The sequence below is a fragment of the Podarcis bocagei genome (assembly GCF_964188305.1).
Source record: "Podarcis bocagei genome assembly, chromosome: 9".
In the NCBI taxonomy this organism is placed as follows: Eukaryota; Metazoa; Chordata; class Lepidosauria; order Squamata; family Lacertidae; genus Podarcis; species Podarcis bocagei.
In genome coordinates, this window is record NC_138134.1 from 64,777,600 (window position 1) to 64,805,403 (window position 27,804).

Here is a 27,804-nt window from a genome sequence, read left to right on the forward strand (position 1 = left end):
CTCATTTAGATAGCATTTTATTTCAAGTGTTAAAATCATTAAATGTGAATCACATAGAAGACTCTCTGGGTTTTTCTTTTTCTTTTTATGATGAAAATGAGAATGAGCTACACAGAAAGGCTTGCATTGCTTTAGTGGAAATGAGAACTAAAAGGCTTCAATTTGTTTATATAACAAAGCCTGTTGTATTTGGATCTTTACTAACTGAAATCAAACTCATTCTTGAAAATAAATGTTGACGTGAAAACAAGTTTCCCATCTGCCTAGCTGAGAAAAAGAATACAGTATTACTGATTTCTGTCCACATTTTAATGTTAATCTTCCTTGCTTTGAAAGTAGAAATTTCATTGTCAATGCTAGGCAGTTTCAAAGACCTCTGATGATAGTAGTTATTTTAGAGGCACAGGTTTCATATTAGACTTCTACACTTCAAACTTCAGCTTCCTCACTGTCCTGGAAATCCCCAAGGACATCGGCTGACGGTTCACTTTCATCAAAGACCTGTCAAAAATATAATAAAATTACCATATTGCCCCAAATATAAACCACACCTCCCCCCACAAATTCTGACCGTGAAAAGTTAAAGAACTTATAGAATTCTATGATTCTATGAAATCCTCAGATACTGACTTACACATACAATCATGCAATCAACAAAAACTGCTGTGATGGCACACAAGGCAAGAAATGAGCATCTCTCCTAAAACCAATGGTTGAACTACTAGAATGCATTTACTGCTAATAAATTAAACAGTCAACACGAAGAGCGTGACGACTTAGAAGCCGTGACCCACCAGTTGAAGCCTGACGGGCTAAAATCTACCTGTAGTTGTGATCATTAAGGTGCACCTCTGGAGGAAAGTAAGCTAAGAATATTCTATTGCCTAGAATTTCTAAATTTGCATAATTTGTTATAGCAGTTATCGCTGAGCTACCCAGTGTGTGTGTATGCTTAAAGCAGTCATTTAAAATCTTAGGTTACTTAAATTTGTGCTTCTATAGTTAATAATACTTTATCTCAAAAAGCTAAAACCAGCAGAGGGCTAAACTTTAGCCATACTGACTATTGGCATTCTCACAGCCAATGCCAAAGTGATGCTTATAATGAACTAACTGAAGCAGAGTTAGATTTCTATGTTGTCATTTTTACCTGTTGCTCAGCAACGTTATTGTTTTCTTCTGTTAAAAAGGATACCTGTAACAAAACAACAGCAACCCAGTATATTACTGTTATATCTGTAGAGTTCTGCCAGATGCAAAACTTTGGTGCTGCCCTTTTTAAAGCAACTCCCTTTCTCTTGTCAGGAAAGAGGGTTAAAGGTGGTTTAGAATTCCAAGGACACTATAGTTAATGTGAACTGCTTTCCATTGTAATCACGGTTGCAAACTAATTTCAAACTATTAGGGAAGGACTGGAGTTCATTAGTATATTACTGGTTTTGCATAGGGGGTTGCAGAGGTACGCATACCCCTAAACATTTTGTGAATTCAGTTTGGCTTCATTGAGGGGCAATATTTCAATATGAGTAGGAAAATGAGAGTACCCCTAAACATTTTTTTAAAAGAAAAAAGCACTGAATATATGCATTTTAAGCACATTGTATATGCATTTTTATACACTTTACTTGTCTGGGGTCACAAAATTCAGAGAAGTGTGAATTTCAAAAGATTGCTCTGTTTCAGGTCATGTATTGTGTTGGAAAGTATGAATTAAGGAGGCTTGCCTTTAAATGTGAATGGGAATGGATTTCTCCACCAGCTCTAGTCCCAGATTCAATCCTAGGCATCTCCAGGTAGGGCTGGGAGAAAAAGCTATCCAAAATTTTGGTGAGTCACTACTAGTCTTTGTAGACAATAGTGTGCTAGGTTGACCAATGATCTGACACTGTACAAAGCAACTTTCTGGGCTTCAAATTCTGTGTGTGTGCATGTGCTTATGTGTTTCTAAGGGAACCATGGTTAGTGTTAAACCTGGTTAGCATTGGTGCACCAGCAGTAATCAGCAAAGGCAGGGAAGGGAATTTTTATTTAGAGGGGAAGGAGAGAAAAAGGAGTGCACATGCACAAGGTTAGTTCCCAATTTGTAAACCATGGTCTGCTCTGTTTTGTATCTGCTAAAGACCTTGACAACTAATCCTGTAAGTTACTCATGAACAAGTTATTCATAGCATCACACACTCACTGTACAATTCTCTATAAGAAAAGCTTACTTGTGGTTCAATCTTCTCTATAGCTTCATCCGAAGAAGGAGCACTCTGAAAAAGCAAAATGGATAATGTTAAAAGCTATGTCTATGAAACAGTGAAAAGGTCAAACAACACATTGGTTAAGTTGGAAAAACCCAAATACAGTCGTACCTTGGTTGACTAACATCTGGCGAGTCAAATGTTTTGGCTCCCGAACGCCGCAAACCCGGAAGTGACTGTTCCGGTTTGTGAACTATTTTTGGAAGCCGAACATTCAATGGGGCTTCCAATTGGTTGCAGGACTTCCTGCAGCCAATCAGAAGGTGCACTTTGGTTTTCAAACATTTTGGAAATTGAATGGATTTCCAGAATGGATTCCGTTTGACTTCCAAGGTACGACTGTATACTGAATGTTACAGTTGTGCATGAGTGCCAGCCCTGACATCAAAGAGAAAACTCTGAAATAATAATAAAAAAACAATATTCTTGTATGTGTGGCATCGTATCTTCACCGATAGAAACATAATAAAACCTTTGAACAAAAATGTGTTCATGTCAAGTTGATTGATTGCAGTAGTTAATTGAAGCAACTTAGCCATAGTCCATTCTGTAAAAACTCAGTGTGATAAGTTACTAGATAAGATGTTAGATTCCAACTGACATCAGGAGAAGCATCACCATCAATGGTCAAGGCAGATGGGAACTGTAGTCCAACAACAGCTGGGGGGCAAAAAACTCCCCATCCCTGATCTAGAGGGAAGCATTCCTGCTGCTATTTTACTTCAAAAAAATAGAAGGAGAAGAAGTGTTTGGAAAAATGTAAATGATAATACTGAAAGCAGTGTCTTGCCTAAAACCAATCTAAGCATAATGCAAGCTTCTTATATTTAAATACGAAAAGGGAAAGTCCCAACTTCATTAAATGTTGCCGTATTACCTTTTTGTCAACCTCTGTCAAGTCCAAAGCAGATGAGTTCAGAAAATCAAGAGAGTGGATTTTAACAGCACAATTGTCTTGTTAAAAATGATTTGTATGGCTTACTCCCAGGTCAATGGGGTCAGGACTACAACCTTTTTAGCTATCACATCAGCAAATAACTCCTATCCATAGCAAAGAAAGGTATTGCCATATTTCTTCATATCACTGGTCATGTTATTGCTCCCAATATTTATATGTTTTGTTATCATGTTAGAAGTCATAATTCTACCAATGATGACCCTGAACCTTGTGGATACTTTTTTGCTATATTTCTCCGGAGAGTTGAACAGCAAAGAAACTTTACATACCTGAGAATCTTCTGCTGGAGCTTGCAGTTGTTTGACAGCAGGGTGGTTTTCAGCATCCTGGGCATAGAAAAAGAACCAAAACCTGTATTTTTTCCACCACATCAGTGCAGAACTTAATAAAAGCAACAGAGGGCCATGGTTTATCTAACCACAGCTGGAAGAGCACAAGTTTATTAAATGCTGCCATCATACCTCTTGGTCAACCTCTGTCAAGTCCAAAGCAGGTGAGTTCTGAAAAGGAAGAGTGTGGAAAGTCATATTTCTCCTGACAAGTGCACAGTTTTCTGATTTAAAAAGATTTATGTGGAAAGGGCCCTCATTTGGACTGATTGCTCTTAGATTTCTGCACCACTGCTTAGATATGGCCCACATCAGCAAGTCATAAGATCACAGCAAGGAAAAGTCTTGCCATAGCTATTGCTTCAAATATTTGTTTGCTTGTTTGTTATCATGTAAGAAGTCATAACTCCACCATTGGTGGGACTTCCGGGTTAGCGCCTCCGGTAATGGCGGATTTCCTCTGATCGGGAGGAATCCGCTTCGTGGAAATTAGGGTCTGGACCGCCAAGGTGAGGCGGACACCCATCAAAAACCACAGGCGGGAGAAGCCTGTGGGTGTGGGATTCGGCAGGCACCTTTTGCGCCTTCCCTACTCGTGGGGAAACCCGGTTTCGGGGATCCGGAGCGACGTGGGGTGAGCGGCGCGGTGCTTCAAATCGACTGCTCTTTTCACGGAGTGAAGCCGCATTGCTGTTGCCGGAGAGTGCTGACTTTTTCCTGTGGACAATTGGACTTTAAACAACTACCCATGAGTAGAACGGAAAATTGGACTATGAAATATCTTAATTTGGCACCGAAGCGGGAAGGTTCTAAACAGGAAGTCCGCCTTCCACTTTTGTAAATAGATTGAAGCAAAGACATTGCAAGCTAAAGTCTGGAAAGACTTTTGTAAAGAACTAAATCTCCATCGGCTGAAACTACTAAACCCCCCTTGGAAGCAGGAGAAGAGGGGGGAAATCTTAGATTGTTCAAGCCTGCAGGAGAGAGAGTAAAGAAAGATAAATTTCCACCGCCTTGAACCTGGGAACGGGTTGCTAGGAAGACAGACGTTTTGGGAAAGTCCATTGACTGTGAATAAAACGTTTGCTGATAGATAGTTAAAAAAGAGAAACATATTGATTCCAATGTTTCCTTTTGCATTTAAAAGGAACAAAATATTTGAAAAACGAAAGTAATTTTGTTGCTGGGTCTGCTTTTAAAAGGACGGATACAAACAGAAATTGTTTCCCCTAAAGGGAGCTTTGAAAACTGTTGTTGGAGTCGATCTGGGGAATTCTCCAGCTGTAGAGATTAAAGATCGTGAGAACCAGACATTGACCTTGAACAAGAATGTGCCCAGAAGAAGCCTTAGTGATTGCTTTTTGCAAGACAAGCGCTTTATTGGAACAGCTACATGAGAAGATGGATTTGATGACTGTTGCAGTTAATAATTTTGGACAAACAGTGGATACCTATATAGAAACCACTCAGGAACCGACCCAGGAATCTGCTTTGACAGGGCAAGTTGTGCAGAAGACAAAGGAGAAGGTTGCTGTTAAACCTCAAGAAATGCATGTGGAGAGAGCCGAGGCTTTGCAGGAACATAAGCTGTTGTTTTTGATGACCGAACCTGGAGAAAGTCAGATTTGGAGAGATGGAGTCTCGTTTGGATTGGAGATGGGAAATTGGATAGATCCCCCTATGCAGGGCTGTTCTGGCTTCTGGGATCTGGTTTTGCGCCAGGGGGAGTCTGGAGTTGTGGGGGCCTTTAACTTTGGAAGGACTTTGAAACATGCCTTGAAATATCTTTTGGATTTTAGTGCTGACTATGGAGAATGGGCCGACCTGTCGAGAACGGATAAAGATATTGTTAGGCTGGAGTCTCCCCGAGATCTACTCCTCAGCGATAAAGGAAGGAAACTAAGAACAAGATCAGCAGAAGACAAAGTAAGGTGCAGGTATAAATATGAAGAAGACCTGCAGAAGGGACATGGAAAAGAGTTAAGAGCCTCGGATAGAAGATCACCAGGTTGATGGACTAAATGGAATGGATAGAAAGGACTGACAGAACCCAAGACCAGGAAGAAGAGACGGTGGAGGAAGATTGGAAGAAAGTTTAAAAATTCATTTAGAGAAATATTGTAAAATTAATGAGTGTTAGAAAAAATGTTGGAATGAAACTATTTGGCTTTAGTAGAAATGCTATAAGGAGTTATGTACAAATAAGTTTTAAGCTTTAGGGCTTTTTATGGCAAGATAAGGTTAAAATAAATTAAGATAATTTAATGACAGAACATAGTGAAAGATGGAAAGGATTTGCTGAGATAATTAATAACTAGAATACAAAAAAGGGAGGTGTGAGGAAGTCGATGAAACAAGATAATGAAAGATAAAGATTTGGGAATATTGGATTTGTTTTTAATTTTTTGTTTGCCTTTGTTTTTGGCTTTGATGTATTGTGTGTTTTGCTCTCTTTTTTCTTTTTATTGACTTGTATTGTTTAATGTCTTTTTTCCTTTTTTTCTTTTTTCTTTTTTTTCTTTGTAATTTTAAATTCTCAATAAATATCATTTAAAAAAACACAACTCCACCATTGATGACCCTGAAGACCTTGTGGTTACTTTCCTTCTGCGTTTCTCCAGATAGTTCACTGGCAAAGAAACTTTACATACCTGAGAAGCTTCTGCAGGGGACTGCAGTTGTTTGAAAACAGGTTGACTTTCAGCATCCTGAGCCGAAGAAAAAAAGAGGAACAAAAATCCATATTCAAAATGAAAGTTTTCCATTTGTAATGCTCTCTCCACCACACAAATGGGCAACTTCATAAAAGCAACAGAGAGCTGTCCCACTCATAATGTGTTTTATCTAATACTTGTCCTCATGTAAAGTGTGAACTGTCCATTAAGATTGGCGTATTAACTATTCTGGACTCTAGATAAGGAATGGGGAACCTGTGGCTCTCCAGATGTTGTTGGATTTCAACTCCCATCAGGCCCAGCATCTGGATCAATGGTGAAGGATGATGGGAACTGTGGTCCAATCACAGCATGAGGGCAACAGGTTCTCATCCCTGCCATAGATGAAAACATTCTGACAACCCATGACCAAACATTTAAAATTCAAAAATGTGATTAAAAAAGACCATCAGAAGAAACATAAAGGTAAAGGGACCCTTGACCATTAGCTCCTGTCGTGATTGACTCTGGGGTTTCGGCGCTCATCTCGCCTTATTGGCTGAGGGAACCGACGTACAGCTTCCAGGTCATGTGGCCAGCATGACTAAGCCGCTTCTGGTGAACCAGGACGGCACGGAAACGCCGTTTACCTTCCCGCCGGAGCGGTACCTATTTATCTACTTGCACTTTGACGTGCTTTCGAACTGCTAGGTTGGCAGGAGCAGGGACCGAGCAACGGGAGCTCACCCCGTCGTGGGGATTCGAACCGCCAACCTTCTGATCGGCAAGTCCTAGGCTCTGTGGTGTAACCCACAGCACCACCCGCGTCCCTTAGAAGAAACATAAACGATATTATTGGAAGAGGGTCTTACCTATAAACAATCAAAACATAATGGAAGCTGCTTATAATTAACTATGACAGGCGAAGGTTCCAACTTTATTAAATGTTGCCGTCTTACCTCTTGGTCAACCTCTGCCAAGTACAAAGCAGGTGAGTTCTGAAAATCAAAAGAGTGCGGAAAGTCACATTTTTACTGTTGAGCTGTGGATTGCTGCCTTGATGCAGAGAACTGTTTTGCTATTATCAATGAAATTTACACCTTCTTTTCATCAACCACAAAGAGATGGGCAGACCTGAGTCTAAAATGCCCAAATATTTGCCAGACACTAGGTGGAACACACACGCAAAAGCCACAGAAGCTGTTTGGGAAAGTTACAGTGCTATCACTAATGCCCTCAGTCATCTGTACTCTGACGTTAAAGGAGGAGACCAGGCTTCAAGCTAATAATCTTTTGCAGAAGACGGAAGAACTGGAATTTATGTTTATGCTGCATTTTTGGACCCGTGTGCTAGGTCATTTTCACAAGGTCAGCAAAGCCCTTCAGAAATCAGACCTGTTACTGAGTTCTTGTGCAAGTTTGTACAGTTCACTTTTTTTTTTGGATTTTATAAGGAAAATAAGAGAAGATTTTGATGAGCTTGAGAAACAAGCAAAAGCCACCTTGCCAAATGTTAACTACAAAACAAGGAGACAAAGAGTGGAGAAATGGCAAAAAAAAGTCCTCCTGATGCCTTAGATGCATTTTCTTCAAGAGATAAGTTTAGGATAAAATCCTTAATTCCTATATTAGATGCACTTGAAGCCAATTTAAAAAGAAGAAGTACTGTGTATAGTGATGTTGTGATGTTGCTCAATTGTTTTCCATTCTTGCTAATCTGACAGCATCTAAGCAAGAAATTAAGCAAGGTTAATGGAACTGTTAATGGAAGCATACCCAGAAGATACTGACCTGAAACTTCTTGATAAATTTTTGCACTTTCATCTGTATGTGAGACAAAGCCATAGGCTTACAGAAGAGCACTCTCTGTCTCATACAGACCTTTCTCAAATTATATACAAGGAAAAAATTCAGCTGGCCTTTGCTAATGTGGAAACAATCTTGCGGCTATTTCTTAGCTTTATGGTCACTAACTGCTCAGGAGAGTGGAGTTTTTCAAGACGCAAAAGATTAAAAATGAATTAAGGGCCACAATGTCTCAAGAGAGGTTGCCTGCACTGAGCATTTTGTACATTGAAAGTGACAAACTTAGACAAACGAATTTTGATGAAGTTTTAGATGATTTTGCTATGAGGAAGGCTAGAAAAAAACATTTTTAGTCTTACTGTATTTGATGGTTGTAGTTTACTTCTTAATATGTAATTTAAAACTGACTTTTTAATGAAAACATAAAGTAGATTCTAAAAGTGCCACACTGTCAGGTAACCATGATCATATTACCGTATTTTTCCGTGTATAAGACTATATTTTTTCCTAAATTTTTGAAGTTTAAAAGAAGGGGTTGTCTTATACACATGTTATACACGGAAAGATACGGTATTTACACTTCCCAGGCAATATAATCCGTAAACTCAAGGTGGTTTTTTATTTTTAAGAATAACATTACAACTTCATTTTCCTAAAAAATAATGCTTATTCCACAAAAGGTTTACAAAGTTCAGCTATTGCAAAAGTTTTTCAGTGTTAATTTTAACATTTATGCATTTTTAAAAACCACCATGGTATTTAACAATAGTATCTTATGTCCTTTAGAGGAGAAACTGTGAATTGCAGAATTTTAAATACCTGTCATATCCTTGGCTTCAATCAATTTTGTTTATAGCACTCTTCCATTTTCTTCTAGTTGTGAGTGTAGGGGATTGAGAGGGGCATCACAAGTAAGAGTAGCCTAGGGCCCCTCTTCGTCTAAATCTGGCCCTGGTTTTCGTGTCAGAAGTCATAATTCTACCAATGATGACCCTGAACCTTGTGGATACTTCCTTGCTATATTTCTCCAGAGAGTTCAACAGCAAAGAAACTTTACATACCTGAGAATCTTCTGCTGGAGCTTGCAGTTGTTTGACAGCAGGGTGGTTTTCAGCATCCTGAGCACATAAAAAGAACCAAAAAGACAGAGAAAACCTGTAGCGTGGAAAGTCTTATTTCTCCTGACAACGGCATAATTGTCTGATTGAAAATGATTTGTGTGAAAAGGGCTCCATTTGGACTGAAACCTATCCATTCTTAAGGAAATCAGCCCTGAGTGCTCACTGGAAGGACAGATCCTGAAGCTGAGGCTCCAATACTTTGGCCACCTCATGAGAAGAGAAGACTCCCTGGAAAAGACCCTGATGTTGGGAAAGATGGAGGGCACAAGGAGAAGGGGACGACAGAGGACGAGATGGTTGGATAGTGTTCTTGAAGCTACCAGCATGAGTCTGACCAAACTGCGGGAGGCAGTGGAAGACAGGAGTGCCTGGTGTGCTCTGGTCCATGGGGTCATGAAGAGTCAGACACGACTAAATGACTAATCTAAACAACAACCTTTAGATTTCTGCATCAGTGCTTATGTGGTGCGAGAGGGCAGGAGTGTCTACACTTCTAGTTCAGAATGTAGTATAGTAACAAACAGCACAATTCTAAAATTGCCCACTCAGAAGTAAGCTCTACTGAATGCAGTGTAACTTAATCCCTGGTTAATGGTGTCAGGATTGGAGCCTTCGTAGTTGTCACATATGGGCCACACCAGCAATTAAATCCTACCTATAGCAAGGAAAAAATCTGGCTATATTTCCTCATATTAATGGTCAAGTTATTGCTCCAATTTTATTATATTTTTTGTTATCGTGTTAGGAGTCATAATTCCTGACCCTGAACCTTGTGGATACTTTCCTGCTATATTTCTCTGGAGAATTCAACAGCAAAGATACTTTACATACCTGAAAATCTTCTAATAGAGCTTGCAGTTGTCTGACAGCAGAATGGTTTTCAGCATCCTGAGCCTACAAAAAAGAACCAGAAACTGTATTCAGAATGAAACTTTCCCATTCATAATGTTCTCTCCGCCACATAAGAGTGGAACTTAATAAAAGCAACAGAGGGTCATAATTTATCCAACAACATCTGGAAGACGTCAGGTTCCTATTCCTGCTCTGGGGGGAACATGCTTACAACACAGATAGGAACTATTTTACTTCAAAAAATGCAAAGAAAGAAAAACATTAGAAGAAACATACCGTATTTTTCGCTCTATAAGACACACTTTCCCCCTCCTTAAAAGTAAGGGGAAATGTGTGTGAGTCTTATGGTGCGAATGCAGGCTGCGCAGCTATCCAAGAAGCCAGAACAGCAAGAGGGATCGTGAAAGCAGCAATCCCTCTTGTTGTTCTGACTTCACTTCGCTTCTCTCTCTGTGCAGTGCCTCTTCAATGCTGGAGAAGCTCTGCACAGAGAGGGAGAGAATATTTTTTTTCTTGTTCTCCTCCTCTAAAACTAGGTGCGTCTTATGGTCGGGTGTGTCTTATAGTGCAAAAAATACGGTAAATGGTAATATTGAAAGGGGTATCCGACCTAAAACTGATGAATGCATAATGAAAGCTGCTACTGTAATAATTAAACAAGAAAAGACAAGCGTTTGACTTTATTGAATTCTGCCATCTCACCTCCTGGTCATCTTCTCTCACGTCCAAAGCAAATGATTTCTGAAAATCAAGAATGCAGAAAGTCATATATCTCCTGATGAAAGCACAATATTCTCATTGGAACATTATTGATGGGCCCCTCTTTGGACTGATTACTCTTAGTTTTCTGCATCACTGGTTAGGTGGTGAAAGATGGCAGATGATTTCACACTTCTTGTTCCATATGCAGTGTAGCAACAAACAGCACAATCCTAACCATGTTCACTCAGAAGTAAGTCCTATTGAATTCAATGGGGCTTACTCTCAATTAAGTGGGGTTAGGGTTGCAGTGTATTAGCTGTCACATATGGCCCACATCAGCAATAAAATCGTATCCATAGCAAGGAAAAGTCTAGCCATAATTCCTTGGATTGTTGGTCAAGTGATTGCTCCAAATAATATTTGTTTTGTTAGCAAGTTAGAATTCATAATTCCACCAATAATGACACTTTCCTGCTACATTTCTTTGGGCAGTTTAATGACCACGACGCTTTACATACCAGACCAACTTTTTCCAGATTCCTGAAAGCAGGTTGATTTTCAGCATCCTGAGCCACAGAAAGAGAACCAAAATCAGTATTCAAAAATGAAACTTTTCAGCTGCTAAAGCTCTCTCCACCACACAAGACTGTAACTTCATTACAGAAACAAAGGGCTCTCCCAGTCATAATTTATCTTTTCTGCAGAAGGTTGCCTTTCCCACTGTAGTTCACCAGGGAGGAAGCATTCTATGCCAGTTTACAGCGCATGTTTTGAGGTTCTGCATTATACTGCTGAATATAGAAATAAATCTCAGCAGTTCATCAGTTACTTTGGTCAGAAAATAGAGATAGAGTCGAAAGACTAAAATTTGGCTAATTAAAACATAGTTAAATATGCTTTTGATAGAACTGATAAGGAGTTAAGTTGTTTCAAACATTTAGTTTGGGGCGGGATATTATATTCCATGAATTCCATGGTATTAAATATAAAGAGCCCTTCTGAGTCAGATCAAGAGTCTTAGGGCGGATCTACACTCGTCGTTTATAATGTTAAAGGTAAAGGTAAAGAGACCCCTGACCAATAGGTCCAGTCATAGCCGACTCTGGGGTTGCAGCACTCATCTCGCTTTATTGGCCGAGGGAGCCGGCGTACAGCTTCTGGGTCATGTGGCCAGCATGACTAAGCCACTTCTGGCGAACCAGAGGAGCACACGGAAATGCCATTTACCTTCCCGCCGGAGTGGTACCTATTTATCTACTTGCACTTTGACGTGCTTTCGAACTGCTAGGTCGGCAGGAGCAGGGACCAAGGAACGGGAGCTCACTTCCGTCGCGGGGAACCTTCTGATCGGCAAGTCCTAGGCTCTGTGGTTTAACCCACAGCGCCACCCGCATCCCTTTTATAACATTAAAAGTGTGTTATTAAAATGTGACACCAGAGGGCACTGCAGAGCAGCGAGCCACCAGCGATGGAAAACTGTCATTAAGCGGTATAAAACGTTACATTTAATAACGTTTAACGTTTAGAAGATCAATGTATATGCAGCCTTAAATTGGCCAGTTGGATGCTTCCAGGAGGCCAACATACAGGGCTCAAAGGCAAGAGCTCACCTTGATTGTTTACCCATTAGCAACTGGCACAATATAGAGCTGCCATTTAGCTGTCATGGCTGACACACCATTGATTTATCCTCATTTAACAATTTCTAAGCCAGTGGTAGGGAACCTGTGGCCTTAATAATAATAATAATAATAATAATAATAATAATAATAATAATAATTTATTTATACCCTGCCCATCTGGCTGGGTTTCCCCAGCCACTCTGGGCGGCTTCCAACAAAATATTAAAAAGACATTAAAACATCAGTCATTAAAAACTTCCCTAAAAAGGGCTGCCTTCAGATGTCTTCTAAAAGCCAGACAGTTGTTTATTTCCTTGAATCTGATGGGAGGGTGTTCCACAGGCCGGGTGCCACTACCGAGAAGGCCCTCTGCCTGTTTCCCTGTAACTTCGCTTCTCACAGTGAGGGAACCGCCAGAAGGCCCTTGGCGCTGGCCTACCAGATATTGTTGCCCTTCAACTCCCATCATGCCTGGCTGCTGGCCATTTTGGCTGTGCTGCATAGGAACTCAGCGCCCAACAGGATGTGGCTGGACACAGGTTCTCCACCCCTGTTCTCAGCCAGCGACCCACCTGATATAGCTCATTTCATATGCTTGTTCTGTGCAGTGCACATAACTTTGTTTTGACCATCCTGAGTCTACCACTTGCATTTCCAGTACTTGTGTGAGTGAGAGGCAAAGAGGGAAATGTCTCTATTTCAGTGGAGGGGTGGTTTCACATACCGGTGTTTTCAGCGCCCGAGTGCTCTTGGAAGTAGGCTTATCTTCAGAATCCTTCAAACACAGGAAAAAAATAAAAATATCAGCAATACTTCAAAATGAAACTGCCATGCCCTAGTATTTCAATATTTCATTCACAACCAGGGACGGATTTAGGTTTGATGAAGCCCTAAGGTACTGAACGCATTGGGGCCCTTTATATGTCCTGCTGTCCTTTGTCAACAAGAAATTGTCACTGTTTTTTGTGTTGAATATATGCTATATGGTAATTTATGGACCTAATAGGTATCTAAAGCCATTTGCACATAACAAAATATGTATTTTATCAAAGTAATTGTTGAACTGAAATAAAATTAAGAAGTATATTAGTAGTGAAATTTTGGGGGGCACCCCCAAGAGAGTGGGACCCTAAGCTATTGCTTATTTAGCTTATACGTAAATCCGGCTCTGTTCACAACACACTGCTGTGTTTTAGTAAAAAGCCTTTTGGTGGAAACATAAATGATTTGGTGGCTGGAACGCCTGTTTTATTGATTATAGGCCTGTTCAGTTTGCTAATTTCAAAGGCTGGGGTGGCCCATACCAAACACCAATTCATAGTTGGCTGCTTGGGGACCAAACCATATGCCTTTCTCTCCCATTAGCTCCTGAGATCCTGAATGCAAATGGAAACTGGGCAAAATATAGGTTGCAGTAGCTATCATTAGCCTGCTTTGGACTAATTATGAAGTGCTGGGAGCTTGGAGCTTGAGAGAGTACAGGGAGATGTAGAGGCAAGAATCACATTGACTCAAGACTCGTGTATGAAGTACCAAGTAATGGTATGGCATTATATCTGATCCACGTCTTTAAAACCCAAAGCTGAACAATTAAATGGGCTCTATCAGAACATTAACAATGAAAGGGGGATCTGTAACTGAGCCCGTGAAACCATTCTGAAATATTGCAGTTATAAACCGCTTAGAGGAGGGGTGTCCCAGTTGTCGTGAAATAGAATCCTTTTCGTTTTCTTGCCTTATCTTCCTTGGTTTTCCTGCTCCCAGCATTAGAAGGATGGTCCTGAAAACAAATATCAAAAACTAGTACAGTATGTGAAAAACCGTATTACACAATATGATGTTTTCTTTCTCATATTAGTTCAGTGTGTTATAGGTTTGGGGGAGACACTCTGAATGATAGCTGTGGGTCTCTTCCCAACCTGTGACCCTGTAATTGTGAGTTTAGCATTGAGTAGAAGAAACCTGTTAAAGCAGTTCCTTTGTGAAATAATAACTCTTTTGGTTCCTTACTTTTTCTTCCTTGGGGTTGTCACCTTCAGCTTTAGAAGAATGCTCCTGAAAATAAAAATCAAACATTAGTTTGTGTGGGGAAAATGCATCTCACAATATGATGTCGTCTTTCAGAGAGACAGAAACATGGCTGATCTGTGCTGGACCTCAAATGGTGGCTTGGGACTTCCCTGCAAACCAACTGGGGAAGGAAGATCTGTTGGGGTGGTCATGCTGTGAGCCCCTCCATCTAACGCTCAGGTTGTATAGATGTGTATATATGAAACCATATGCCCTAAGGACACCACAGTCTCCATTGACCTTCACTCCAAGGGATCGGAACCTTGGCTATGCGCAGGGTCCCATGGACTCTCTTGCTGCTTGGAGACTGGGGTGTGTGCCACGGGGTCCTTTTAGGTTCCTTACCTTTTCTTCTTCAGCCTTGTCACTTACAGCTGAAGTCAAATGGTCCTGAAAACAAATACCAAATATTAACGTGTAAAAAATACAGTCGTACCTTGGTTCTCAAATGCCTTGGTTCTCAAACAACTTGGAACCCAAACTCTGCAAGCCTGGAAGTAAGTGTTCCGGTTTGCAAACTTTTTTCGGAAGTCGAATGTGCTCCTTTTTGAGTGTTACGCTTCCGATTTGAGTGCCGCACTTCCGTTTAGAGTGTTATGCTGAGGTCTGTCTGTTTTTGCTATTTATTTTGCGTTTTTGTGGCTCTTTTCCTTTTGTTGTGTGACATTGTGGAACCCAGTTCAGCTACTGATTGACTGTGTGAGTGCAGTACACTGTTTATTGCTTTCATTTTATGGATCAATGGTCTTGTTAGATAGGAAAATTCATGTTAAATTGCTGTTTTTGGGTTATTGCTTTAAAAAGTCTGGAAAGGATTAATCTATTTTGCATTACTTCCTATGGGAAAGTGTGCCTTGCTTTTGGAACGCTTTGGTTTTGGAACGGACTTCCGGAACGGATTAAGTTTGAGAACCAAGGTACCACTGTAAATAAATCACATCTCACAATAGGATGTTGTCTTTCCCAGATCTATTCAGCAGAAAGGAAGCTTTGCATACCTTTTCAGGTTTCCCTTTTTCTTTTTCTGCTTTAGCTTCTTTCTCCTGGTGATCATCATGCTTAAAGCAAAGAAAAAGTACCCATATCAGTATTTCATCTGGCACTTACTTCATGCCTCATGACTGTCAGATAGGAATTTCTCTGAAGTGAGAAGTCTTCATATGATCTATAATCATAACTGAATCCTGTTTATTCAGTTCTGTGCAGTGCACATAACTTTGTTTTTACCATCCTGAATCTACCACCTGCATTTCCAGTACTTGTGTGAATGAGAGGGAAAGGGGGGAAAGTGGAGAGGATGTTTCACACACCGGTGTTTTCAGCGCCCGAGTGCTCTTGGAAGTAGGTTTATCTTCAGAATCCTTCAAACACAGAAAAAACAAAAACAAATATCAGCAATACTTCAAAATGAAACTGCCATGCCCTAATATTTAATTCACAACCAGGGACAGATTTAGGTTTCATGAGGCCCTACTGAAGGCAATGGGGCCCTTTATATGTCCTGCTGTCCTTTGTCAACAACAAATTGTCGCTGTTTTTTGTGTTGAATATATGCTATATGGTAATTTATGGACTTAATAGGTATCTAAAGCCATTTGCACATAACAAAATATGTATTTTATCAAAGTAATTGTTGAACTGAAATACAATTAAGAAGAGGTATATTAATAGTGAAATTTTTGGGGGCACCCCCAAGAGAGTGGGGCCCTAAGCTATAGCTTGTTTAGCTTATACGTAAATCCGGCACTGTTCACAACACACTGCTGTGTTTTAGTAAAAAGCCTTTTGGTGGAAACATAAATGATTTGGTGGCTGGAACGCCTGTTTTATTGATTATAGGCCTGTTCAGTTTGCTAATTTCAAAGGCTGAAGTGGCCCATAAGGTAAAGGTAAAGGGACCCCTGACCATTAGGTCCAGTCGTGACCGACTCTGGGGTTGTGGTCCTCATCTCGCTTTATTGGCCGAGGGAGCTGGCGTACAGCTTCTGGGTCATGTGGCCAGCATGACTAAGCCACTTCTGGCAAACCAGAGCAGCCCACAGAAACGCCATTTACCTTCCCGCCGGAGCGGTACCTATTTATCTACTTGCACTTTGACGTGCTTTCGAACTGCTAGGTTGGCAGGAGCAGGGACTGAGCAACGGGAGCTCACCCCGTTGCGGGGATTCGAACCGCCGACCTTCCGATCGGCAAGTCCTAGGCTCTGTGGTTTAACCCACAATATAGGTTGCAGTAGTTATCGTTGGCCTGCTTTGGACTAATTATGAAGTGCCGAGAGCTTGGAGCTTGAGAGAGTACAGGGAGATGTAGAGGCAGAAGCACTCAAGACTCATGTATGAAGCACCAAGCAATGATATGGCATTATATCTGATCCACGTCTTTAAAACCTGAACAATTAAATGGACTCTATCAGAACATTAACAATGAAAGGAGGATCTGTAACTGAGCCCGTGAAACCATTCTGAAATATTGCAGTTATAAACCGCTTAGAGGAGGAATGTCCCAGTTGTCGTGAAATAGAATCCTTTTCGTTTTCTTGCCTTATTTTCCTTGGTTTTCCCGCTCCCAACATTAGAAGGTTGGTCCTGAAAACAAATATCAAAAACTAGTACAGTATGTGAAAAATCATATCACACAATATGATGTTTTCTTTCTCATATTAGTTCAGTGTGTTATAGGTTTGGGGGAGACACTCTGAATGATAGCTGTGGGTCTGTTCCTAACCTGTGACCCTGTATTTGTGAGTTTAGCATCGAGTAGAAGAAACCTGTTAAAGCAGTTCCTTTGTGAAATAATAACTCTTTTGGTTCCTTACCTTTTCTTCCTTGGGTTTGTCGCCTTCAGCTTTAGAAGAATGCTCCTGAAAATAAAAATCAAACACTAGTGTGTGGGGGGAAAATGCATCTCACAATATGACGTTGTCTTTCAGAGAGACAGAAATATGGCTGATCTGTGCTGGACCTAAAATGGTGGCTTGGGACTTCCCTGCAAACCAACTGGGGAAGGAAGATCTGTTGGGGTGTTAATGCTGTGAGCCCCTCCATCTTACGCTCAGGTTGTATATATGTGTATATGAAACCATATGCCCTAAGGACACCTCAGTCTCCATTGACCTTCACTCCAAGGAAACGGAACATTGAGTACGCGCAGGCTTCCTTGGAATCGCTTGCTGCTTGGAGGCTGGGGTGTGTGCGACAGGATTTCCTACCTTTTCTTCCTTAGGTTTATCGCTTTTTGCTGGAGATGAATCGCCCTGAAAACAAATACCAAATATTAATATGACACACACACACAGAGAGAGAGAGAGAGAGAGAGAGAGAGAGAGAGAGAGAGAGAGAGACTGACATTGTATTTCCAATAACTGCTCAATGTGTTTGGGGATGGGGTTGTGTGTCAGTCTGGATTATACTTGTAGGTCCCTTCTAAAACCGTGATCCTATGTTTGTGAGGTTTAGAATCTAGTAGAAGAAAACCTGTTAAACCAGTTCCTTTGTTAAGGTATTGGCTTTGGCTGGCCAATTAAGTGCCCCCATCAGCATCTAAAAAAGTGAGCTCTGTTGCCATAGAGACAAATGTGTGGATATTTTCACACTTCACCTGACTGGATGCCGCACCATCTTAGGATGGAGAGCAGTACACCGGCAGGGGGTAGGGGTGGCACTGTGTGAGAGAGATTTGCTGCTGCTGGAAGCTGAAGAGACAGAGACATGTCTGCTCTGTGTTGCACTTGGGCAACACTGGCCTGTGAGCGCTCCAATTGGAGAACAGCCTTTACCAAAGGTGTCCTGAGTTCTGAAGATGCTGGAACTCAGGATGAAAGGGAGAAATGTGCTAATAGGAAGGCATGCATGGCAAACCCTTACCATGATCAACTCCCACCCAGAAACCTATGTCCCCACTGAGAAGGACGTGTGGGTGCAGAATTGGCCTCCACAGTCACTTACGGACTCACCTTTAAAACTGTTTATGGAAGACAGTCTTACTCGGCTACAAGTGACTGCCGAAGAAGAAGAAGAAGAAGAAGAAGAAGAAGAAGAAGAAGAAGAGGTGTTGTACCTAAAATAGTGACTTGGGACTTTTCTTAAAACATAATGGGGAAAGAAGAGCTGTTGGGGTGTTAATGCTGTGAACCCCTGAATCTTACGCTCAGGTTGTATATATGTGCACATGAAACCATATGCCCTAAGGACACCACAGTCTCCATTGACCTTCACTCCAAGGGATTTGAACATTGAGTACGCGCAGGCTTCCTTGGAATCTCTTGCTGCTTGGAGACTGGGGTGTGTGCAACAGGATTTCCTACCTTTTCTTCCTTAGGTTTATCGCTTTCTGCTGGAGATGAATGGTCCTGAAAACAAATATCAAGTATTAATGTGACACACACACACACACACACACACACACACACACACACACACACACTCTGACATTGTCTTTGCCATAACTACTCAATGTTTTTGGGGATGGGCGGGGTGTGTGTCAGTCTGTATTATACCTGTGGATCCCTTCCAAAACTGTGATCCTGTGCTTGTGAGGTTTAGAATCTAGTAGAGCAAAACCTGTTAAAGCAGTTCCTTTGTTAAGGAGACCAGAATGTGTGCAACAGGGTCCTTTTAGGTTTTTACCTTTCCTTCCTTAGTTTTATCGCTTCCTTCTAGAAACCAATGTTCCTGAAATCAAATACCAAATATTAATGTGCAAATAAAAATAAATCTCACAATATGACGTTGTCTTTCCCATATTTGTTCAGCACGAAGGAAGCTTTACATACCTGTTCAGTTTTTTCTTTGGCTGCTTCAGCTTCTTTTCCCTGGTGATCAGAATTAACCTGAGCCCTCTTAAAACACAGAAAAGGTACTAATATGAGTATTCCATTTGACACTTACTATATGCCTCATGACTGTCAGATAGTTTTTAAACTCGAGGTGAGTAATCTTCATGTTATCAGTGACCATAATTGAAACCTGTGGATTGTTTGGTGAAGTTTACATACACACAAGTTCAGTTTTCCATCAGTGGATGGGACATGTTTTGCACCAGCCTCCTAAGTGCCTGAAGTTCTGGGTTTTTAAGGAGAAGACTGACCTCCAAAATCCTTCCAAAATAGAATCCTTATGTGATAAAATCAATACCAGTGATAAAAAAAATGAGTGGGTATGGGATATTCTTAATTACAGAGTTCCTTTTGAATAGGATTGAATTAATGTCCTCACAGCAAAGGCAGTTTCCACTGAGCTGGCTGCATTACTTTGTTCTACCAAAATAAAAAAATTCCTTCCAGTAGCACCTTAAAGACCAACTAAGTTAGTTCTTGGTATGAGCTTTCGTGTGCATGCACACTTCTTCAGATACCTTTGTTCTACCAGTAACTTTTCCTTGGGTTGTGGAACTGCTCACAAAATCAACAGAACAGGAACTGCCACTCACACAACGTGGAAATTGTGTCTACCAAGAAATAAGAAACACTTTTCCTTAAGCTGCTTTACACAGTCTCCACACACAGGGGCAAAGCTAAATTTTACATAGGGTGCTGTGTGTTATTTGCCTGTGTGTAGTAGTAGTAGTAGTTTGGATTTGATATCCCGCCTTTCACTCCCTTTAAGGAGTCTCAAAGCGGCTCACATTCTCCTTTCCCTTCCTCCCCCACAACAATCACTCTGTGAGGTGAGTGGGGCTGAGAGACTTCAAAGAAGTGTGACTGGCCCAAGGTCACCCAGCAGCTGCATGTGGAGGAGCGGAGACGAGAACCCGGTTCCCCAGATTAGGAGTCTACCGCTCTTAACCACTACACCACACTGGCAGTTCATCTGACACACAACAGGGATGGATCTAAAGGGCAGGTACTAGCATGTGTCGAGCATTCTGCACATGTGGTGGGCGCGTGTGAGCCCGAGCGCCGCTCCTGTGTCCCTCACTGTATGGGCTCTATGTGCCACTGAGTTCTTATGGACTGATTCTGTAGATCAGTGGATTATCAAAGATGGAGGCCGTAATGAAAGGTTTGCCAAGAAGTAGCATAGGAATGTGAGTCTTTCTGGTGTGCCAGAGGCTCCTTTAGAAGCAGTAAAAACTACAGTGTGATGGTGCAGCATAGTGTCTAAGAATCGAGCTATGAATCATAGAATCATAGAATCATAGAGTTGGAAGAGACCACAAGGGCCATCGAGTCCAACCCCCTGCCAAGCAGGAAAGACCATCAGAGCACTCCTGACATATGGTTGTCAAGCCTCTGCTTAAAGACCTCCAAGGAAGGAGACTCCACCACACTCCTTGGCAGCAAATTCCACTGTCAAACAGCTCTTACTGTCAGGAATCAGGAAGTCCCTGATTTGAACAACATCTCCATCAACACCTCTCTATGCTGCCTTAGGTTGTTGTCTGTGAGCATCAGTTCCCCCCACATCTAATAACACTGATTTTCTTCATAGGGTTGTTATACGGATTACAACTACGACGTGTATGTGAAGCACTTTGAACTCTCGAAAATGCTATTCAGATGTTAATATTGTTATTAATGCTTTGCCTTAGTGTTGTTAAACTGGATCTACTGGATTAGGGTGATCATACAGACACCTGGCCTGTGCTTCATTTTCCACAGGAGGCAAATGAGGGGATGCATTACATACCTTCTTTATTTCCCAGTCCTTCTCAACATGGCCATCTTTTTCATGGTGAATCTTGGAAGGAGAGAAAGTAGAAAAAAGAGATGATGGGGCTGGATCTCCTGCTGTCAAGCCATTAAGTTTACAATTCTTGGCTTTTTGCTTTTTTGCAAATGTACTTACTGGCAAAGCCAAGGCAATGCTGAAAAGGCACCAGCAGATCACAGCAGTCTTCATTGTGAAAGATCCCCTGAAGAAGATGTTCTAATGGTCAGTTGATAGGTTACATGTACAAAAGAAGAAAAGCTGCAAAGCTGATTGCAAACTTGCTAAAACTTTTCTAAGTGGCAACACGATCACGCGCTTTCACTTTGTGGTCTACATTCCCACTGCATACTGCTCATCAGTGCCGAACCATCATCAACGCAAGGGAACAGTGGATAGACTGAAGCAAAGAGGCACAAGGTGGCTTCCTGAGAGTGGTACCTTGAAAGCAGGTGAGTGTGACAGCATTGCCCACTATGGTATTTACATTTGTTCCTTTATTGCCCCCTGGTAAATCGGTTTTGCTGCAGGTGATGTGTGGGTAAGTAGCACTTCAACAACGTACAAAACTCAATTAATCTGAAATAATAGCAGGACAAAAGAAATGCTTGTGTGTGTGTAGACTAAGGATGTCAGAGAAATTCAATTCAATTTGCTTTTAAAGGAAAACTTATGTCATTTGCATTTCCCAGAACAATACATGAACTGAAACTCATCCATCCTGAGAAAAACCACATTTTCCCCCCTGAATTTTGTAATGCAGTTCTTCAAATGAGTAATATGTACAAAAATGCATATACTCTGGTAAAGTGTGCATATAGAAACACAGATATTGGTGGAAATGACCTCCAAAAATGCATTGCACTAGAGAAAATTGCTGTGCATAAATGTATGGGAAATGACATATAAATATGTATATAGTGGTACCTCGGGTTACAAACACCTCAGGTTACAAACACTTCGGGTTACAGACTCCACTAACCCGCAAGTAGTACCTCAGGTTAAGAACTTTACCTCAGGATGAGAACAGAAATTGCACAGCGGCAGCAGCAGGAGGCCCCATTAGCTATAGTGGTACCCTCAGGTTAAGAACAGTTTCAGGTTAAGAACGGACCTCCGGAACGAATTAAGTTCATAACCAGAGGTACCACTGTATTAGAAGGAATTCACTCTAAAATGCTGATGAATTCTCATGAGGACTTTTGAAAATATATATCTATAAATGGATGTGGAAAATCAGAAATTTAGAGAAGCCAAAACTGACAGATTCGTCTAAGAGCAGTCGTTCCAAAATTTACTTACATCTGAGAGTGGAGCTTGGAGTAATCTTGGCTTACTCAGTTTCTTCCTTTCTTCTTCTTCTTCTGGATGCCTGCAGCCCCTGGCATTTAAACCCTTCCCAAGAAATTAACCCACCAGTTGTCACCCATGAAGTCAAAAGGGGGAGGCCATTAGCTTTCTTATCACCACATTCCCCCCTCCCCATTCAATGACTTTCAGAACAGACAAAAGCTACTGGTTGAAGTGTTCCTTATCATGATCAAGCATTTGTGTTCAGTGCTCGTTTTTTCGTCTCAGGTGGGAGGATTTAAGGGGCACAGAGTATTTCATTCAGCTCGTGTAGGAGATTGTGAGGGGCATGTTCTCTTTTGCAAACTGTGTGGAAGAGGAAAAACAGTTCTCTCTTCAGAGATCAACTGATAATTGCTCTTAGATTTCTCATGGATGAAGATATGTTTGGTGTGCTTCTTTCTGTGCGCATGAGTGGTTCATTAAATGGACAAGGTAATCATTCATTGGCATTTGGTTTCAGTGCAGAAAAGGGAGGAAGGAGTTTGAATCCCATATGGAGGATGAAGTGAGAGGGCTGTACAGTGTAGTGCAATGTATTCACAGTGTACTGATTACATTTTTTTTTTAAAAAAAACCCCACACTTCTTCAGGGTATCTCATGGTGGCATACAATAGTCTTTTCTTTTCTTATTTTTTAACCTTCAGAACAACCCTGTAAAGTAGGAGGGACTGAGAGATGGCAATAGACAAGGTCAGCTTGTAAGCATCACAGCTGAGTGAAAGATTCAGTTGAGCCTGTTGTCTCTGTAGCTCTCATTTAACATAGTACAGTGGCTCATACAGTGGTACCTCGGGTTACAGACGCTACAGGTTACAGACTCCGCTAACCCAGAAATAGTACCTCAGGCTAAGAACTTTGCTTCAGGATGAGAACAGAAATCGTGCGGCGGCAGCGCGAGGCCCCATTAGCTAAAGTGGTACCTCAGGTTAAGAACTGTTTCAGGTTAAGAACGGCCCTCTGGAACGAATTAAGTTCTTAACCAGAGGTACCACTGTATGTTGTGAAAAGTTGTTTGTCTGTGTGCCCATCTGCTGTCCATAGGTTTGGCCACCTCTCGCTAAACTCAGCATGGGGGTTCCTGAGTTGGGGTGTGTGGTCGTTTTAAACATTTGGGCACCCACCACCATTTTCAATCAAGATGGCAGACTGAAATGTGCCTTTGGTCTGACTTCGCCTATTTTTTTCCGCATAGGTGAGGCTGCCTCTTGAGATATTACACTATCCATGTAAAAAGTCACAAAGTGCTTTTTGGTTTCTACAAATTCCCGGGCAGTGCCAGACACTCCCTGCTAATATAATATAAAGGTAAAGGGACCCCTGACCATTAGGTCCAGTCGTGACCGACTCTGGGGTTGCGGCGCTCATCTTGCTTTACTGGCTGAGGGAGCCGGCGTACAGCTTCTGGCTCATGTGGCCAGCATGACTAAGCCGCTTCTGGCGAACCAGAGCAGCGCACGGAAACACCATTTACCTTCCCGCCAGAGCGGTACCTATTTATCTACTTCCACTTTGATGTGCTTTTGAACTGCTAGGTTGGCAGGAGCAGGGACCGAACAACGGGAGCTGACCCCGTTGTGGGGATTTGAACCGCCGACCTTCTGATCGGCAAGTCCTAGGCTCTGTGGTTTAACCCACAGTGCCACCTGCGTCCCATAATATAATATAGATCTAGGCATAATGACGAGTTCCATACTAGGTGAGATGCTGAAGGCAAAAAAAGTGTCTTTGTTTTCAATGTTTGGAAGGCCATTTAGCTCAGGGCAAGGGTCCATAGCTCCATGGTAGAACATCTGCTTTGCATGCTGCATAAAGTCCTAGGTCCAGTCCCCATCATCTCTAGGTAGGGCTGGACCTGGGACAGACCCCATCTGAAATCTTGGAGACTCTCTGCCAGTCAGAATAGACAGTACTGAACTACATTGACCAACGTTCCTACTGTGCAGGGTTTTTAAAAAAGAAAGACATAGCATCAGTTTGGGTAGTGTGTGTAATGATTATCAGGCCTACAGGAGGTGAAAGGGTGAATTTAAACAATTCTTCCACTGCTGTAGCCCTGAAAAGCCATCTTCTGAAGTTGACCACTGAGCCACAGTCCCTTCTCATTTCCCCATCTGATGCAGGTGGAAAACTGATCAGAAGAACATCTGGGTTCACACACTTTAATTTTTAACTCAGTGGCAGGAGGGGGAAGTAAAGGAATCTTTAAAAAGCTCTCACATCTATATTAAGTCTCTCCCTCACATGTATCTAAATATAGAGACTGATTTGCCAAACTTGTTCCCCCACTGGCTTAGCTCTCAGATGAGCTTAAGGAGTACAGATTGTACTTGCAAAATGGGCCAGGGAGTATTTTACCACGAAATTGACAAAGCAACACACACCATATATATAGAGATAGTCTAGTTGTGGATATTTTTGGATACAGTACTTTTGGTATGAAGAGAAAGCAGCAGAGAGGGCGTTTAAAGGCTGTTCCCCACTTTACATGATTTCATGCCCAGAACATAACCCCTGCGTAAGTGGGGAGTCACCTGTATACAAGTTTGAAGTCAACAGCGCAGAATATCACTTTCAAGCCCATTGCTGGCTTTCTCCACTAGGTGGAGCTTGCTGCAGTCCCAGGTTTGAAATTAGTTCAATTAGCTGGAGTATTTGAGCGATTTTTGTTTTGTAATTTCAAGGGCTACAGGGCTGGCACAGGGCTGCTGAATCGCAGAGGCATTTTGAGAGGGAGAAGGTGGACTTCATTTAGTTTGGTGGGTAACAAGTGCTGTGGAGCTGCAATCAGCACCACATTGTTCCCTGTACAATAGCCAAAGGGGAATGTTGCCGCAAAGTGACATTTCCCCATTGCAGGGGACACAAGGCTGGCTGACAATTGCAGCGCTGCGCTCACTCCAAGCCACCTCAAGTCAGCTGTGTGAGAGAAGAGCTGCCCTGTCCTCTTGGGCTTGGATGTTGCTCCTGGGTCTTCTCTGAGATCTGCTCTGGAGGCGGGTGGAACGTTTCAAGTGGGGACCACTCTTTATCAAAGAAGAAGAGTTTGGATTTGATATCCCGCTTTATCACTACCCGAAGGAGTCTCAAAGCGGCTAACATTCTCCTTTCCCTTCCTCCCCCACAACAAACACTCTGTGAGGTGAGTGGGGCTGAGAGACTTCAGAGAAGTGTGACTAGCCCAAGGTCACCCAGCAGCTGCATGTGGAGGAGCGGAGATGTGAACCCAGTTCACCAGATTACGAGTCTACCGCTCTTAACCACTACACCACACTGGCAAGACACCCAGAATGACCACTGACATTGGTGAGGAGTTGCTGCTCTTAACTTGGCTGTTAGAACTGTGACTTAAGAACTTGCAACTGAGGTTGCCTTGTCCTCCTCCCTTCCATTTCTTTTTTCCTTGTGCCTTTTTAGAATGTAAGCCTGAGGGCAGTCTTAATACGGGTCATTGTAAGCTGCTCTGAAAGCCTTTTTTGGATCAAGGGTGGGGTATCGATGCAATGGTGATAATGGTAGGTCCCCTCTCCCAAAAGTTAAAAGAATTCACCTTCCACTTGAAAGTTGGAAAAATTTCCCCTCTTTTGCAACTACATGAATGTCCCAGTGAAAGTATGTGTGTGAACTTCAGCCAAACACTACTTTAAACCAATGATTTATCCATAAACAATTTCCTCATACCCAAATGAGTTGGTCAACAGAGTTTTAGAAGCTTCATGTGTCTATGTGCATTCTAGACTCCATGCTTAGTTCATATCAGAAGTATATAAGTTGAATATGAACTATCTGAGCCAGGTTAGCCATTTGTCTATAGCCTTTTAGACCCTCGTTGTTGTTTTTAGACTCTAGATTTCCAAGCTCAGCTGAGAAGCTCTCTTGGTGACCTTAGGCCTGCCGCTCACTCTTGTCTTCCTTACAGGGTTGTTACTATGATGATGGGCAGAATGGAAATCCATGCATGTATGCCCCCTTGCCCCCTTGGATGAATGACATAGCCAAAGTAAGAAAATAATGTTTGTTTGCCTGAAGCAATTAGAGTAGAAATTAGTGCACTGAATGGTCTTTGGAGATTTAATTGTTGCTTTCAATATGTGTTTTCTTTAAAATTAAGACTATGAGTGGATCTACATTCACGGTTTATAACATTAAGGAATGGTGAAAGAATGGTTATCACAACGTACAGTGGTGCCTCGCAAGACGAAATTAATTCGTTCCGCGAGTTTTTTCGTCTTGCGATTTTTTTCATCTTGCGAAGCACGGTGTCGGGGAAGTTTTGGAAAAGCTTCAAAAATCACCAAAGTCTTTAAAAACCTCAAAAAAGGCTACCACACCACGTTCTATGAGTTGCTCCTCGAAGTCAAGTCGCAACTGTATTAATGGTGTTAAGAAAAAGGAAACAAACTTGCAAGACGTTTCCGTCTTGCGAAGCAAGCCCATAGGGAAAATCGTCTTGCGAAGCAACTAAAAAAACCAAAACCCCTTTCATCTAGCGAGTTTTTTGTCTTGCGAGGCATTCATCTTGCGAGGTACCACTGTATTTGGACATACTATGTTTTGCCTGTAACATTAATAATACATTATTAAAATGTGACACCAGCCGGCGCTGCAGAGCAACCAGGGAAACTGCATTGTTACGGAGGAAACAGGTAAGGAACGTCTTTGTTTTAACAGTATGCCCTGTGATGTTTAAGAAAGATATATTTAATATCGTTCTAATAACGGTAAAAAAGTCAGTGTAGATCCAGCTTCTGTTACGGTGTGGGATTGAAGATCCGTTACTGTTTTTTTCTTTAATTTATGCATTTGCCATGTTTCTATTTACACACCATACTTTCCCATCATACCTTGTTTCTGTACATTCTTAATGTTGGCAGTACAGAAGAGTTCTGCAAGTAATTTTAAAAGACGGAACCAACATATGAGGTCTGGTGAGAAGACCACACTGGTCTCTTAGCATATAGCTCAGCGACAGAGTATCTGCTTTGCTGGCAGAAGATCTCAGGTTCAATTCCTGGTATCTCTAGGTAGGGCTGGGAGAGACCTCAGCATCTACACTCAGTGTACACAATACTGAGCTAGATGAACCGATGGCAGAAGGCAACTTCCTAGACAGTCATATCTTGGAAGTCGAATGGAATCCGTTCCGGAAGTCCGTTCGACTTCCAAAACATTTGGAAACCAAAGTGTGGCCAATCGGAAGCCCCATCGGACATTTGGCTTCCAAAAATAGTTTGCAAACCAGAACAGTCACTTCCAGGTTTGCGGCGTTCGGGAGCCAAAACGTTCAAGAACTAAGCTGTAATGGATTTAGGGGTTGCTCGTGCGTAAGTTGCCGGCACTGCTGGCAAGGTTACCTGGTTAAACCCTTTCTGACTGAACAGCCTCCAGCATCGTGACTGTCTCAGTCGCTGGCAGAATCTGTCAGTGGGCGTTTCTTGAACCTTTT

The 27,804-nt window shown here is 41.8% G+C and overlaps 1 protein-coding gene and 1 long non-coding RNA gene across 2 annotated transcripts; both read right to left on the reverse strand.

The window, feature by feature from the left end:
• LOC308594454 (uncharacterized protein) lies at positions 1-27,217 on the reverse strand (the record flags this gene model as incomplete). The annotated part of the gene is made up of 21 exons (XM_081207523.1): positions 1-501; positions 1,151-1,195; positions 2,211-2,255; positions 3,474-3,617; positions 3,666-3,704; positions 6,185-6,241; positions 7,147-7,185; positions 7,979-8,011; positions 9,055-9,111; positions 9,946-10,008; positions 10,669-10,707; positions 11,187-11,234; positions 15,671-15,721; positions 17,176-17,220; positions 18,664-18,708; positions 18,986-19,030; positions 19,132-19,197; positions 20,987-21,037; positions 21,146-21,226; positions 22,310-22,402; positions 27,203-27,217. 21 exons carry the CDS (start codon positions 27,215-27,217, stop codon positions 430-432), a joined length of 1,173 nt encoding a protein of 390 aa, XP_081063649.1. The 3' UTR covers positions 1-429.
• On the reverse strand, positions 13,021-14,752 carry LOC308594404. Its single transcript, XR_014011443.1, has 4 exons — positions 14,706-14,752; positions 14,301-14,345; positions 14,026-14,070; positions 13,021-13,065 (listed from the first exon to the last, which is right to left on the reverse strand). It is a non-coding gene; the product is annotated as an uncharacterized lncRNA (long non-coding RNA).
• Positions 27,218-27,804: the final 587 nt, after the last annotated feature.